The 17,738-nt window shown below is 42.6% G+C and overlaps 1 protein-coding gene across 21 annotated transcripts in view; it reads left to right on the forward strand.

Moving 5' to 3' along the window:
- Window positions 1-17,738, forward strand: part of LOC122541729 (myelin transcription factor 1-like protein) — a 558,875-nt gene that overhangs the window by 504,583 nt on the left and 36,554 nt on the right. For all 21 annotated transcript variants that reach the window (XM_087978037.1, XM_087978051.1, XM_087978075.1 and 18 more), the window contains 2 exons: window positions 12,930-13,013; window positions 15,577-15,798. In XM_087978037.1, coding sequence (XP_087834163.1) covers window positions 12,930-13,013; window positions 15,577-15,798 — 306 coding nt within the window. The remainder of the gene's footprint in view (window positions 1-12,929; window positions 13,014-15,576; window positions 15,799-17,738) is intronic.

A 17,738-nucleotide genomic window follows, 5' to 3' on the forward strand; every position in this document is an offset into this window, starting at 1 on the left:
TCAGGAATGCATTCAATGGTTAATTTGTCTGAGGATATTTTGTTATAGTGTACAAATACAAATATTTTCTTTTCAACGAATACAGGAACATTAACTAAAATGATGTCCATTTTCAGTCTTGAGCTCACTGTAAGAACACATGACTGTAGATGCTGAAATCTGTACTGTAAACAAAAAATGCTGGAAATCACAGCAGATCAGGCAGCTTTCATGGACAGACAGCAAGTTAACGGTCTGAGTCTAGATGACTCTTCTGGACTCGAAATGTTACCTTGCTCTCTCTCTAAGGTTGCTTCCTGATTCGCATTTTTGTTTTCCTTCAGTCTTTAGTTCATTGGCCAGTATCTGAAGTTAATTCCTTGAAATTCATTTATTACTTAACACAAACTGCCTCATTTTTATGTATTACTTGAACCTAGCAATAAATATCATAATCATTCCGTGCTTCTTATTCTCAGCTTCTATGAATTGGGCATGGCATTTGTTCAGGTCCATCCATCTCCTGTAATTAAATCAATAGAGGTTTACTTCCTTGAAGTGAAAATACAGGACTTTCAAGAGCCACAATAAAAGACAACATTTTGTTGCAAGGTTTTGATAGAGGAGGTGAATGCACATTAGGGCCTTGTGAATTTCTTGCAAGAGTCAAGGAGAGTAGGGAGGATAAATAGTCACACAAACGCAACCAAATATTTACAGCATCACTGAAAGTGTTCCTATCCAATGAGTTGCACAGCTTTAAGATGCTAACAGTTGGCTGTCAGCATAGGTAATAATTTCTATTCCTTCTGGTGAGTCTTGGAGATAAATTTAATGTTCTTGGGTAAAAGCGGTGATTACCATTCCAATCATGTGGTTGCATCAGTTGCATATTCATGCTTACAGCCACAAAGCCGGAGCAGGTCACTGTAACCTATCAAGGATCTGCAGAGAACAAGTAGCACAGAGTGCAGCATGTTTTCTCAAAAGGGTATTCTAAATGCTGATCAGGACTCTTCCACTGTCACCAATCATCCTTCAGCACTTCGATCAGACTTTGTGTGCCCTCACTAAATATCAGTCTCTTACAACAAAAATGACAAACCTTTAAAAGCTACTTAATAACAGAACACAAGTCATGGATGTAAGGGGAGGAGATGGAGGAATTGCTGAATTATTTGTAACTGGACTTGAAATCTGTCAGACATTGATCTCCCTGTGGCTATGATGGAGAGCAAAATGTAGCGCTCCAGTCTAGTAACATGGTATAGACATCATATCCCTCTCTCTCTAGGGTCTTCAGCAGCTGCAGTAGCGTCTGCAAATAAATGCAGCCTTCGACTTGCTGCATTCTCTCAAACTCAGCAATAATACTTAGCTACTATATATTTACATGTAAATTGGCAGAAGGTAAAAATTACACAATGCGCCATTTTCATGTATTGACACAGGCAACCTGTGAAGTGTTTAGCAATCGAAGAAGCTGTCACAAGGAGCCATTGTTTTGAAAGATGAGGCTGTAATAAGGAAGTACCTCATTAAAATGAGGAAGAACTCCTTGGACTTTCTGCTCTGACTTTACTCTGCAAAACACAGTGTTTTCTTCAACGTTATTGGCAATTTTCTCTTCCCCTGCTGAGGGTATTGATTCATTTCTCACCTGTTTCCCTCCATGTATAACTAACAAATGCCTGTTGTCTCCAAGTAGACAGACTATTTTGTCATGAACATATCACAGCTGAGCAAAATCCATTCCCTAATAATATTGACAGGTGGACAACTTTAGCAGAGACCCCATGGAACCATCTGGAACTCTCATCAGTTTTCTTCACTAACTCGAGGCGCTGGCCAAATGTACTGCTTTTACTGCTTCTCTGGCTTGTCCTACAGGCTCAGCACAAACTGCCAAATCAGAACTGGGACTGTCTTGATCCATGGTGTAGCTGCATCAGGAGAGAAAAACACATTGGCTCACCAAACGAACTGTGACTTTAGTGGAAAGAAAATCAGTCAGTGCACGTGCAACTCATCCATTACCATCTCCGTCAAAGTTCCACCCATTAGCTTCAGTCAAGTAAGCAGTTGAACAGAACATAGCTGGATGCTGGGAGGTAGATAGAACAAACTGGGAACAAGACTGTATGTTATTAACCCATTCCTTTAGCTGCCATTCCTTCTCTGACTGAGTCTTTGTGCTTCATGTACAGTGTGGAGAAAGATTTGGAGATGCCGATGTTGGACTGGGGTGTACAAAGTTAAAATCACACAACACCAGGTTATAGTCCAATAGGTTTAATTGGAAGCACACTAGCTTTTGGAACATCACTCCTTCATCAGGTGGTAGTGGAGGGCTCAATCCCAACACACACAATTTATAGCAAAAATTTACAGTGTGATGTAACTGAAATTATACTGTGGGGAAAGACATCTTTATGAGTGAGATGTCCCTGATGTCAGCGAGAAAGCTCCCTGGACCACCCTCCAATCAGCCACCTAAAAGCTGACTGGCAAGCCTCTCAGCGAATTGAAACAGTTGGTCTTACAATGGCATCACCACTAGGCCCCACCAAGTACTGAGAATATGGAAAACCAGGCGTTTGGGTGGATGGATTCTTCACGCCAAAGAAGGATCCTAGGATCTTAATAATTTGTCCCAATGTTCTATCTTTGTAGAGTGATTGTTGTCACTCAGTCATAATTCTGGACCTCCCTTTTTAATAGTGCGGTGAGTGGACTTACACACATGGACCGCAATGTCATAGAGTCATAGAGATGTACAGCATGGAAACAGATTCTTTGGTCCAACCTGTCTATGCTGACCAGATATCCCAACCCAATCTAGTCCCACCTGCCAGCACCCGGCCCATATCCCTCCAAACCCTTCCTATTCATATACCCATCCAAATGCCTCTTAAATGTTACAATTGTACCAGCCTCCACCACATCCTCTGGCAGCTCATTCCATACATGTACCATCCTCTGTGTAAAAAAGTTGTACCAGCCTCCACCACATCCTCTGGCAGCTCATTCCATACATGTACCATCCCCTGTGTGAAAAAGTTGGCCCTTAGGTCTCTTTTATATCTTTCCCCTCTCATCTTAAACCTATGCCCTCTAGTTCTGGACTCCCCCACCCCAAGGAAAAGACTAAGTCTATTTATCCTACCCATGCCCCTCATAGGTTTTAGGGTTACCCCTCAGCCTCTGATGCTCCAAGGAAAACACTCCCAGCCAGTTCAGCCTCTCCCTATAGCTCAAATCCTCCAACCCTGGCAACATCCTTGTAAATCTTTTCTGAACCCTTTCAAGTTTCACAACATCTTTCCAATAGGAAGGAGACCAGAATTGCACACAATATTCCAACAGTGGCCTAACCAATGTCCTGTACAGCTGCAACATGACCTCCCAACTCCTGTACTCAATACTCTGACCAATAAAGGAAAGCATACCAAACGCCTTCTTCACTATCCTATCTATCTGCGACTCCACTTTCAAGGAGCTATGAACCTGCACTCCAAGGTCTCTTTGTTCAGCAACACTCCCTAGGACCTTACCATTAAGTGTATTGGTCCGCTAAGATTTGCTTTCCCAAAATGCAGCAGTGTGTTAAGAAGGCAGTTCACCACTACCTTCTGAAGGTAACGAAGGATGAATATTAAATGGTGACCTTTTTTCTGACCCCCAGCTCCTGTGAATGTATTTATTTCTGAAACTGCTTCCTAGGAGGTGGAAGTTTCACCTCCACTTAAATAGTAGCTCTGGAGTGGTTGCCTGGAAGCTGGTTACAGTGGTCGGGCAAGATGCGAGCATTTGTGTTAAAGTTTGTTGAGTATTTACTTCTTCAAAGGTGTTCAGGAGGCGAGAGAGAGGCGGGGAAAACTGTCCCAGCTCCAGGAAAGTATGCAGAACCTGCTCCTGCTGCAGACGATGGGGGTGGATGTTACGGAGGACCTCAAGGAGGTGAAGGGCCAGCAAGCCTCGCTCTTTGCTTCGGAGGCCTCTAAGATAATCTTCCGGTCCAGGGTCCGCTCGGTGGAGCAGGACGAGACGTGCTCACGTTTCTTCTTCCAGAAGGTGCACAAAGAGAGCTCTGTGCTCAGCAGCCTGAAGGAAGAAGATGGCTCGATAACGTCATCTCAGGCTGACGTCATGAGGATCAGTAAATCCTTCTACGCCAGTCTGTATGACGCGAAGCCGACCGACAGCGCGGCCTCCCAGTCATTCCTGTCCTCTATCATGGAGGTCCTAGACGACATAACACGGGAGAGGCTGGACCAGCCGCTATCTCTGGACGAGCTGACCAAGGCCCTCGAGTCCTTCGAAAAGAATAAAACTCCTGGAAGCGACGGCTTACCGGTCGAGCTCTATTCCGCTCTGTGGGACTTGACTGGCCAGGACCTGCTGGAGGTGTATGTCAGTATGCTTCGGGCAGGTACCATGAGTGAATCCATGAGGAAAGGCATCATCACCCTCGTCTACAAGCGGAAGGGGGAGAGGGAGGAACTCAAAAATTGGAGACCAATCTCACTGTTGAATGCAGATTACAAAATTCTGTCAAAGGTAATCGCCAACCGGGTCAGGTCTGCTCTAGGGTCAGTGATTCACCCTGACCAAACCTGTGCTGTGCCGGGCAGGAAGATCACTGAGAGTCTCGCACTCCTCAGGGATACGATCGCCTGCGTGCAGGACAGAGGGTTGGACACCTGCCTGATCAGCCTGGACCAGGAGAAAGCCTTTGACAGGATATCACACAGGTATATGAGAGATGTTCTCTCCAAAATGGGTTTTGGGGAGGGAATCTGCAATTGGATCAGACTGCTCTACACCAACATTGTCAGTGCAGTCTCAATCAACGGGTGGGAATCAGATAGCTTCCCAGTCAGATCTGGAGTCAGGCAGGGCTGCCCCCTCTCTCCTGCCTTGTTTGTGTGCTGCATAGAGCCATTTGCCGAGTTCATCAGGAAGAATGCGAGCCTGAGAGGGGTTACTATTCCTGGCAGCGGGGGTCTGCAGGTTAAGGCTTCCCTGTACATGGATGACGTCACCGTTTTCTGCTCGGATCCGCTGTCCGTGCGCAGACTCATGTGCATTTGTGACCAGTTCGAACGGGCCTCGGGGGCCAAGGTAAAACGAGGCAAGAGCGAGGCCATGCTCTTCGGGAACTGGGCCAACCAATCCTCGATCCCCTTCACCGTCAGGACCGACCACCTGAAGGTGCTGGGTATTTGGTTCGGGGGGTTTGGGGCGTGCACCAAGTCTTGGGAGGAGGGTATCAGCAAAGTGAGGCAGAAACTGGGCAGATGGAAGTTACGGTCGCTCTCCATCGCGGGAAAAAACCTGGTCATCAGGTGTGAGGCACTGTCATTGCTGTTATACGTGGCACAGGTCTGGCCTATTCCCAGAACCTGTGCCGCTGCAGTCACCCGGGCCATCTTCTAGTTTATATGGAGGTCAAAGATGGACCGGGTCCGAAGGGACTCACTGTATAAAGATCTGGGCAACGGGGGAAAAAATACACCCAATGCCAATCTCACCCTGATGGCCACCTTTGTGTGTGGCTGCATCAAGCTGTGCATGGATTGCCGGTACGCAAACACCAAGTGTCACTACGTACTGAGGTTCTACCTGTCCCCGGTGTTGCAAAGGATGGACCTGGCCTCGCTGTCGCGGAACGCTCCGAGTAGTTGGACCGTTCCGTATCACCTGTCCTTCATGGAGAAATTTATCAAGAAAAACACCTTTGACCACAAGTCCATTAGGAAGTGGTCAGCACATAGTGTCCTTGAGACCCTTCGGGAAAAGGAGAGGGCGGATCCTATCGAGCGGTTCCCTGAGCAGACTGTCAAAGCCATTTGGCAGAATGCCTCATCGCCAGAACTTTCCAACAAGCACCAAGACATGGCTTGGCTGGTGGTGAGAAGGGCTCTGCCTGTGAGATCATTTATGCACGCCCGGACTCTCAGCCGCACAGCACGCTGCCCTCGAAGCGGCTGCGGGGGGGATGAGACTGTCACACACCTCCTTCTGGAATGTGCCTATGCAGAGGAAGTCTGGAGAGGAATGCAGTGGTGTTTGTCGAGGTTTGTCCCGAGCAGCGCCGTGACGCGGGATCCGTGCTCTACAGTCTGTTCCCCGGGACGCACACCGAGACGAACATCAACTGTGCCTGGAGGATCATCAACTCGGTGAAGGACGCTCTCTGGGTGGTCCGCAACCTGCTGATCTTCCAGCTGAAGGAGTTGACCCCGACTGAGTGCTGCAGACTGGCACATTCCATGGTCCAGGACTACGTGTTGAGGGACGCGCTGAAACTTGGGGCAGCTGCCGCCAAAGTGCGGTGGGGAAAGACCACTGTGTAAAGTCTGCCTGCCTAACGAAGAACAGGGGGCCCATGCAGTCATTTGGGCTCTGCTGACGCCTCAGCTAATTATATGGGCATATGATCAAAAAATGTACAGACCTGTATAAAAATGATAAGTTTTGATCTGTGTATGTAAATGTTTACATACGTATGGCATGACCAATTGTACAGACCATCAAATTATTTATGAATAAAGTATATTTTTGAAATAAAAAAAAGTTTACTTCTTTAGGGAGATGGAATACCACAATTATCAAAGATTGTATTCACACATATAACTTTAAATTAATAAATAAGATGTTACTGTTGATTTGTTGAAAATAAATCTCTCAAGCCCACAGACACAGCAAAGACCCTCTTTCCAGCCACCTCCCATTACTCATGCAGTAGCTGTGGGATCCACTGTCACCAATCCCCATCTGAAACTCAGGCCCAGCACACATTCTTCAGTAGTACGGCAAAAATGATCATTTTGTCTTGACACATGGACTGGAGTGGTTGAAGAGGAAGCTCATCACCATTTTCTCAAGGGCAACTTGGTACAGGCAATAAATGTTGGCCAGCCAGCGACCATCAGGTTCCATGAGCGATCTACAAAAAAGCCCCGTGAATTTACTCTGGGTATTGCTGTGATCTCTGCGAAGGAACCATGGTCCAAAATAACCAGATTTACTGAATGATGTTCAAATTAAGAAATTCCCAATTAGTTTGCAATTTCTGAAGCTTTTATTTCAACAAGAATGAGAACCAACTCAAATCTTAGATGATTTAACAGATAACTTATGCATCAAGTAAAAAGTTGAATTCCATTTTAAAAAGTTGATACAATAAAGTTAGGTGTTAAGCAACCAGAAGCAGTCACAACGTCCCTGATCTTGTGGCTTTCCGATGTTCAATTCAAATCAACTCAAGTCAACTCAATACACATTCACCTCCCATTCATGAATCCTGCTCATGTTCCTTTAGCTAATTATACCCTGACTGACCGGTTTGTTGGTTCTTGGAAAATACCAGCTCTTGCAAATCTGAGCGAACACAACTTTCCAGCTTTGAGACCTTTTCTTTACCCAGTTCAGACAATACCTCTATGAATTCCAAGTACTCTTCTGCCAAACTGCAAAACTGACCTTTTCCTGATAACAATTTGGCTCCTTTCCTAACGTGAACTTATATGCATGCATGTGAAATGATAAATAAGAGCATGAATAGATTATTCATCTCCTCAAGCCTGCTGTGACATTCAATAAGATGGCTGATGTGATTTTTGTCCTGAAATTCACACTTAAGAGAGTGCGGAAGAGGTCTATGAAAATGGTTCTAACAATGAAATATCTAATTTATAAAGATTATAGATTAGCAAAGTTAGGACTGTTTATCTTGGAGAAGGATAAGAGGAGATTTAATTGAAGTTTTCAAACTCATCAGAGGTCTAGACAAAGGAGGAGAGAATCTGTTCCCACTCGTAAATGGATTAAGACTAGGAGGAATGAATGGATTCCTTCACCATTGTAATGATTCTGTATTTCTTGCCTCCCTACTAATCTTTGACTCCCTTGTTAGTCAAGAATTTACTTACCTCTGACTTAACAATATTCAGTAATTCTGCCTCAACTGCTCTCTAGGAAGAGAATTCTCTGTGTTCTTCTTTCTGTCTCAGTCTGTTCACTTGCTTCAATGCACTGACTGCCTTCACCCTCCAACTCAGTTGCTCACAACTCTCCTGTGTGTCTGCCAACCACACAGCTTCTTTATTTCCTTCCTTCCTGTTGGCACCACTTCCAGGTTGAAGGTCAGTAAGGCCACATGTTTACTATTATGCAAGAAAAGTCCAATTTTTTATCCTTTTGCAATTGATGCATATTCATAGAACTCCCTTAAACTGTTCTTTAAAGTAATTACTTATTGCACAGACATTGTGAAGAAATTAGAAGTCTTCCTCAATATGGTATTCTGGGTCATTGATCATCACAGTGTGTCCTGGAAGGGCGACAAATTTTAGCACCTGGTACTCCCCACTCAGAGATTGTTAATTTTAAATTTTCCATCCAATTCAAATAACTTAGATATTTACATTATTCACGTCGAGCAGCATTAAAGATCTACAGTGCCCACTTACAGTTTTTTCATGAAAGTCATTTTAGCTCCGTCAGATTGCCCCTTAATCTAGAAGCCTTTGTGAAACATAATTCCACACACATCCTCAACCTGAACTATACCAATTTAGAGTATTTTAATTTGACTAATAACCAGGCGTCTTGAGTTTCATCCTGTCATTGTTTTTGTTCAAATGAGCTCAATATGCCAAATTGCTGCATTTTTTTTATGTTGGACTAGAAATATCATCCAATTTCTATAGTACCATTGTCCAATCACATATTTAACTTTGGTTTTCCATTCCTTCTTGCAAACATGCTTAATGATTTTTCGTTCACTAAGCCAGGTTCAAATGATCGAATGGGATTTTTCTTTCTTTTCTCTTTGATTTCCCTGTCATTTTGATTCCATCAAACAGCATCAAGAGACTCAGGTACTGTTTTCAATATATTTTACAGTTATCCTCACAGAGACCATAGTCCCACCAGAGAGTGCTTGAAGGGAGTGCAGGTTGGAGAAATTATACTTTAATAATGCTGCCCTATCTTTGATCTTGCTTCGCATGGAATTTAATATGACTTCACTAACTTTTATGGACTGTTCTACTGCACTCTCCCTTCTTCCCTACTCAAAATAGTTTTCTTGTGACTTGGGAATGATTGTATATTTTGTTATTAATTGTGACCCATCTCTATAGATTGTTTGTATGGGCTTCAAATACCTAAACAACAACATTGTTCTACGGGTTTTTGAGGTGCACATTGACTTTTTCTTTTGGGATGTCTTATTTCTCTGCTCCCGTTCCAACCCCAGCCCACTTGGGGAATTGTATAGGCCAGTGGTTGTAGGGCTAATTATCAACCTGTTTGAACTATCCATGAACATTCCTTCTGTAGCCAACAAGTGATTTGAACCCAGAGATTCAGGCCCAGAGGTAGGGACACCATCACTGCACCACAAACCCTTCTGAGTAGATGAATAATAAAACATAACTATAACATCTATTAGAAACAGTTTGTGCCATTGACTTATTATTAAAATGTCCAGACTGAAATAGTCAGGTATGGCATCATATTTTGAGGTATTGAAGCTCCAATGGTAGTCCCATTATAACAATATGATTTCTCCAAGTGATCTCTTTAAGATTTCACCACTTGGATTCGGCGATTTCTGATCTTAATCACGCTGTTGTATGGAGCTTTAGAAGAAGTCAGCTATGTCTCCTGGAGGAGGAGAGAAGAGAAAGAGGAAAAGCCTAGTCTAGCCAGTCCAGCCTAAGTTGTGTACTCCCAGCATTGCAAAGACTTAGCAGTGGCTTTCAAACTATGTATTCACTTTGTCAAGAAACGTGTCACATGGCAATTGAAAAAAGGAAAAGGAGAAGTAACAACAAAAAGTAGAGCTTTCATTTTTTAGATTTCATGAGAGCACTGAAGTCGCAAAAATATGTTTTAAGTATATATTATATATTTAATTTATTATTTATATATAGCACAACTAAATAGTTATTATTGTTTGTCATAAGTTCTGTGTAAGTCTGTAGTGATTTTAACATAAATTGTCCCTGAAGCTTTTTGATGTCAAGAAACAAAATGTCATTTGTACAGCGTCTTTTAAATGTAAGTTACCTGCTCAGGTTAAATGCGTTGACATTAGCATAAACAGTGCAAAGGCTGCGCTGATAGTGAACATCTCTCTGAAATATATTTTAGTTATCTAATGTATTTAGAAAATTCTAACTGAAGGTTGCTGCACACATTTCAGAATTGCCAACATTTGAAAGAACTCAAAAGAACATTTCATTGTGTTATAAGCCAAAAGACTCCGCTCAATTGCTTTCAAGTCATAGAGTCATAGAGATATACAGCATGGAAACAGACCCTTCGGTCCAACCCATCCATGCTGACCAGATATCCCAACCCAATCTAGTCCCACCTGCCAGCATCCAGCCCATATCCCTCCAAACCCTTCCAATCAAATACGCATCCAAATGCCTCTTAAATGTTACAATTGTACCAGCCTCCATCACTTCCTCTGGCAGCTCATTCCGTGCCCGTACCACCTTCTGTGTGAAAAAGTTGGCCCTTAGGTCTCTTTTATATCTTTCTCCTCTCACCCTAAACCTATGCCCTCTAGTTCTGGACTCCCCAACCCCAGGGAAAAGACTTTGTCTATTTACCCTATCCATGCCCCTCATAATTTTATAAACCTATAAGGTCACCCCTCAGCCTCCGATGCTCCAGGGAAAACAGCCTCAGCCTGTTCAGCCTCTCCCTATAGCTGAAATCCTCCAACCCTGGCAACATCCTTGTAAATCCTTTCTGAACCCTTTCAAGTTTCATAACATCTTTCTGATAGGAAGGAGACTAGAATTGCATGCAATATTCCAACAGTGACCTAACCAATGTCCTGTACAGCCACAACATGACCTCCCAACTTCTGACCAATAAAGGAAAGCATACCAAAGGCCTTCTTCACTATCCTATCTACCTACAACTCCACTTTCAAGGAGCTATGAACCTGTACTCCAAGGTCTCTTTGTTCAGCAACACTCCCTAGGACCTTACCTCATGTTGTTGAAATGGCTGCTTTTTTTAATTTGTTGATGACTGATTCAAAGTTTGCAGAATCAGTGGAAAGGTATTTCATTGGAAAAGCTGGGTGGGTAAAAGTGCTTTCTGAGTGTATCTGCAGTGTTGACTCCTTTCACACCTCATTGCAACTCCATGCACACTGATAGTGGAGAGGTGCGATGATGTCCAAAATAAATGCTAACCCCTTGAAACACTGATTCAGCCTCCCGGCTGTAACCCTCAGAAATGCAATGGACCAGTTCTGATTCGAGCCAATTGAACAGAAATTCACAACAGATGGAGTCCTGATCTCAGCTTTTACCTCAGACCCCAAGCCTGACAAGTATGTGCATGGTAAACTGGATTTTGACCTCAAAAGGCATTTTATAAGACAGGCTCTCTCACACTTGCCTGGAGTTGGGAAAGGGTTGTGCCAGTTGCCCACCCGCAATAACAGGCAGCTGACCGAATCCTATAAATCTCTGGGCCCAGTGAGAAAACTCATCAAATTGCTCTGATTTCTAGTCCTGTTGATTCATCCAAGCAGATAAAAAAAATCAGTGAATCGTTGAAGCTGAACTGATGACTGTGACCAACTCGACAGCTCTGATAATGCAGCTTGTGGATGTAGCGAAATGCTCAGTTGTAAAGCAGCAGGAAGCAGCTTGCACCTATTGTTGCGCTAGTCCCACATTTGTGATGCTGGATAGGCGTTGAACAGAAATCAGTCATTTGTTCACACGAGGGAGAGATCAGAGAGGGAAATTAGCTGATCTGCTCTTCTGCACCAGTTCCCAGACATATCACAAATGACACTGCAGACATTTGAGAGTTTGTTCTCAGCCCAGTACCATTACAGATTGGAAACTGGGTGAGAGAAAAAGAGATAAATATTTAATGCAAAGAAAATAAGCTTTGGGTTTGAGATTTGCCAATCACACAAAACAATTCAGTAAATTATTTTTGAGCTCTGAAACAATTGAAGCTTGCTCAAAGTAACTGGTCAGATAAATATCTGGGAATGACCAGCGAATACAGAATGTTTGATTTCACAGAGCCATTACTTGGCTTCCAATTAAAATGGATTTAGCAGCACGTTTTCCAGTTTTGTTTTACTCCAGCACCACCTGCTGGTTTTGTCATTTTACTGCTTTGCACCATCAACGTCGGCAGAGAATTTTCACAGGACCTGCTTGCACAACGAATGCACTCAATGGTTACATTTGTTAAAAGAAGTTCAATAGATTTGCCTTAAATATGTCCTCACAGACTAAGGTTTGTGAGAGGTAGCTGTCTCGGGCAAAACTACCTGGTTGACATGATATACGAAACATAATGATTACATTTTTAAATATTTCAATAAATGATAAATAATGAGAAAGTCATCTGTGCAAGTCCCTTACCTTGCAAAATGCCAACCAAAACTCATGGCAACCGAATCAATGAGCGAAACCTACAAGTGTACTTTAAAACTTCATTCTGCATGAGGACGCAGATTGAATCCCGTCTCTGTTAGGATTACAGGTCTCTGCTGGTTGGTGTGCTACACCTCATGACAGTAATCTGGGTGAGAGACAAATTGCTTCTAGAAATGCAACTACGAATTACGGGTGAGAGCAGGGTCAGGGGATACCTGTAACCCTCAGGTATCCTACTGGAAAACACTGTCAAAACTCAGAGAAAACATCACACGTGAATAATGGACATCAGGGCAATGAATGAGAGAGTGATGGCATATGAATTATGCTCCAGTGACAAGTGGAGGAGCAGAGGAAGGTGAAATGTCAAAAGAAAACTTGTGATTGGTGCCATGCATTCACAAATATTTTAACAATAGCTTTAATATTTTTGAAAAATGATAACGGCTATAAACAGAAATCGTGTTTTGAATTATGTAGCTAATGGTACATATATTTCTCTAGTCTTTCAGGCTGTCCCCGAGCAAAGAAAAGTGGAATCAAAATTGCTCAAAGCAAGGATGACAAAGAAGATCAGGAGCCCATCAAGTGAGTACAGCTTTCGTCAGCGATAATGGCTCAACAACATCAGCTTCAAACCATTAGAAGTACAAGCGACTGTCCAATCAAACCAAACATTTGGTGCTAATTTTGAGCAACTTCAGATTCATATCAATACAAGCATGTGGTACACACCTCGGTGCTTTGGTATGTTAGACTAGATTAAATTCCCTACAGTGTGGAAACAGGCCCTTCGGCCCAACAAGTCCACACCAACCCTCCAAAGAGTAACCCACCCAGACCCATTTCCCTCTGACTAATGCACCCAACACTGGGTAATTTAGCATGGCCAATTCACCTGACCTGCACATCTTTGATTTGTGGGAGGAAACCCACAGAGACACGGGGAGAACGTGCAAACTCCACACAGACAGTCACCCAAGGCTGAGAATTGAACCTGGGACCCTGGTGCTGCGAAGCAGCAGTGCTAACCACTGAGTCACTGTGCCACCCTGTGATGTTGAACTAGAACTTTGGTTCTGTCTTCATAAGAGGACACAGGTAATCTCCCAGGAATGTTAATGATCCAAAGTTCTAGTGAGAGAGTGAAATTGAAGGAAATCAGTCTTACTAAGAAAATGGTAGTAAGTAGACCTGGAAATATTGGATTCTAAAATGCTGTAGACCCTGGAGCTGTTCCCACAGTTTGAAGGGTGGCAGATGTAATCCACAATTTTAAAAAAGGAGAGAGAGAAAAAACAGAATTATAGGCCAGTTAGCCTAACGTCAGTAATGGGGAAAATGCTAGAACCTATTATAAAGGACAGAACAATTGGAAAGCATTATCAGAATTGGACAAAGCCAGCATAGCATTATGGAAAGCAAATCATACTTTAAAAATCTACTGGAATTTTATTTGAGGATGTAACTAGTGGGATAGATAAAGGAGAACTGGGGATGTGATGTCTTTGGATTTTCAAATGTACTTTGATAAGATCCCTTATAAGAGGTTGGTAGGCAAAGCTAAAGCACATGGGACAGGAGGTAATATAGGCATGGATCAGGAATTGGTTGGCAGATACGAAACAGAGGGCATAAATTGGTCTTTTTCTGAGCAGCAGGTTGTGATACTTGGAATACTGCAAGGATCAGTGCCTGGGCCCCAGCCATTCACAAGATATATAAATGACCTGAATGAGGGAAGCAAATGTAAGATTTCCAAGTTTGCTGATGACTCAAAACTGAATGGGATTATATGGGGATGCAAGGAGGTTTTGTGGTAGTGTAGTCAAGGTGAGTGAATGGGCATACACGCGGCAGGTGCACACATCCTGGCTAAATGTGAGGTTATACATTTCGGTGTAAAAAATAGAAAGGAAGGGAATCACTTAAATCACTTAAATGGTCATATATTGGAAAGTGTGGATGTATAAAGGGATCTGGCTAAGTCACTGAATGTATTCAAGAAGGAGATAGGTATTTTTTTTTATTTTAAATGCATCAAGGGGTACAGGCAGAAAGTGGGAGTATGACATTAAGACAGAGGATCAGCCATGATCATATTGAATGACGGAATAGGCTCAAAGGACTGAATGGCCCACTCCTGCTCCTAGTTTCTATGTTTCTGTTATTCTAATTGCAAATTCTCCTGTTGTCGTGATTAAAACTGGAATGAGAGAGCACCTGGAGCCGGGAATCTCACATCACTCTGGCTCCACACCAGTGGGAATTGCAATCGATGGAAAGAAAATTTTAAAATGTTCTGAGGACATCCTTCATTTTTCACACATCAGCAAAGTTTCAGACCATTTGACACCAGCAGTGTAAATCTGCCTGTTAGGACATGCCAGAAAAGATTTAAAAGATAACCTAGAATGATGTACTTCAGCACACTTGATGACCTTCTCCTTCTTTCATGCGATCTCTTTCATTTCACATTCAAGTGGGAGGCTGAGAGGCGACCTTATAGAGGTTTATAATATCGTGGGGGGTATAAGTAGGATTAATGGTACATGTCTTTTCCCTAAAATGGGGATTCCAAGATTAGGGGACACATTTTTAAGGTGGGAGGAAAGAGATTTTAAAAAGACATGACGGGCAATTTTGTTTTACACAGAGGATGGTTTGCTTGTGAAGTCAACCTCCTGAGGAAGTGGTGAATGACAGCAGAGTTCCAATATCTCAAAGACAATTGGTTATGTACGTGAACAGGGAAGATTTGGAGGGATGTGGGCCAGGAGCAGGCAGGTGGGACTAGGTTAGTTTGGAATTATGTTCGGCATGGACAGGTTGGACTGCAGGGTCTGTTTCCGTGCTGTCTGCTTCTAAGTCAGCTAAGTATGATTGTAACTTGTGGGCAGTTTTGATTTGTAGAGATGAACCCGCTGGAAGCTAAATTAAGACTGATTAAGTTGGTTCACACGGGTCCCTCCCAGCTGAGAATCACAATCAAGGAAACAAAAAGGTGATCAGCAACATATACAATAACAATTATTTGGGCCGTATCTTTTGCCTGCTTGTATTCAGAGCTGTTTGTTCCCTTGTTCACGCTGTGTGGGTTTGAAATATGTAAAGTGAGATAAGAATGCTTATTGTTATACTCTTACTGCAGATGTCCTGTTCCTGGATGTGATGGTCAAGGGCATGTGACTGGGAAATATGCATCTCATCGGAGTGCGTCAGGGTGCCCGCTCGCTGCTAAGCGACAAAAGGATGGCTACCTGAACGGCTCACAGTTTTCATGGAAGTCTGGGAAAACGGAAGGCATGTCCTGTCCGACTCCAGGATGTGATGGTTCGGGACACGTAAGCGGCAGCTTCCTAACCCATCGCAGGTGAGAAATCAGGTAACAGTCTCTCGAACACAAAAGCCATCTTTTGCAGATGCTGGACATCTGAATTTTTTTAAAAAGTAGAAAATGCTAAAAGCACTCAGCAGGTCTGGCAGCATCTGTGGAGAGAGAAAGACAGAGTTAATGTTTCAGTCCAACAATCTTCTTGTGCAAGGTCAGCAACCTGAAATCTGAATTCTGTTTATCGCTCAACAGTTTCTCAAAACGGTTGTTTCAAAGTTAAGGCTGCAATAGGTTTATTTTTGCATTTCTGGAATTAATTAGGAAAAAAAAAATCATTTTAAAGCTCAAACAATTGTATCTAACCATCTCATCTTGCATATGGTATATGAGGTGCAGGGTTGCCACGTGCCCCGGATTGTCCTGGAAGATTCCAAGAATTAGATGCTCAGCTTTCTAAACCCTGAAGTAGAGAATGCAGACGTCAAAATGTCATCTTAAAAAAAATCAATGTATTTTAAATTTAATTTTGTTGAATTCCTTTGTTTATTAATTATAAAAACATTAGTAACAGGCAGAAAGTCTTTTTGACTAGGCAGGGTGGCCTGAAGGAAAGGATTATTGTAGAATCCTTTCAGTATGGAAGCTGGCCATTCGAGTCCTCATTAACCCTCCAAAGAGGCTTCCACCCCATCCCACATTTTCCATGGTTAATTTACCCAGCCTGCACGTCCCTCGACAATTTAGCATAGCCAATCCACCTGACCTGCACATCTTTGGATTGTGGGAGGTAACTGGAGCACCCAGAGGAAACCCATACAAGCAAGGGGAGAACATGCCAACTCCACACAGACAGTCGCCCAAGGCTGGAATCAAACCCATGACCCTGGCACTGTGAGGTAGCTTTGCTAGCCACTGTGCCACCCAGTTACAGGATGAAACTTCCACAAATATGTTTAATTGGAGTTGGAAAATTTAATTGGGATGAAATCAAATGCACCTTCTCTCGCAGTATAAAATGTTTGCCTTGCTGAATGATGGAAAATAACCCGGCATGCTGTCTGAGCAATGTAGAATGTTTGCAGTCACTCATCAGTAAGATCACAATATTTTTCAGAATATTTATTGTATTAGTGAATTATCTTGAAGGAAACCAAGATTGGAAATTATGGTTTAATCACGGGGTGGACAGCATTAATTCAGTCCTCATTTTAAATGTGCTTAAAACTTCCTTAATTTAATGTAGTACTTTCATTTTACTTTTCACAGTGAAGCAGAAAGACTGATGGTAATTTGGAAAGGCTAACGTAGAATTGGTTGGAGCAGAGGAGCTTTGCTGCAGTATAAGTTAAGGAACTAGAAATCATGAAACTGGGGTCATAAAAAACCACTGCTAGCAGGAGGATGTGACTATAAGTATAGCATCTATTGTAAAGTTGCATATAGGAATCTATAACAGAAGACTTGACAATCAGAAGTAAGATTTATAAATGGGAATTTCTCACAGCTTTGTTTTTCCTTAAAAAAGTCTTTGGAGTTAGATTAAGGTAATATTTCGAAAAAAACCAAATATGTAGAGTTCTACAACCCTGGAGAAACTTATTGTATAAGGTAATGGTTCTGAAAGGGTTAATGTTAGAGACCGCATTAAGCTCCACACAATTTGATGACATCACAAAGACAGATTGGGAAAGTCAGAACATTTTAGGATCTTATAGATGAAGACCTATATTGTCAGGTTTCTCAATAGTCTTTAGAACAATGTCTAACTTATTAATCTAATATGTGTCTGTTTGCTGTTATTGAGTGAATGTTTATCATGTTTAAGACAAGAGCCTTTCCTCATGGAGAGTCAATGGTGGGGTTTTTCCACCACTGTAAAGTAATTAGGCCCTTAGATAGTCACAGGGAGAGGATGTTGGCAGCAAACCATAAAATTAATAGTGGTTGTTTCCACAGTATACAAAAGAAAACCTCCCAGT

The sequence above is a fragment of the Chiloscyllium plagiosum genome, unplaced genomic scaffold (genome assembly GCF_037043375.1).
Source record: "Chiloscyllium plagiosum isolate Xiang-an unplaced genomic scaffold, Cpla_swu_hap1 HiC_scaffold_3, whole genome shotgun sequence".
Lineage (NCBI taxonomy): Eukaryota > Metazoa > Chordata > Chondrichthyes > Orectolobiformes > Hemiscylliidae > Chiloscyllium > Chiloscyllium plagiosum.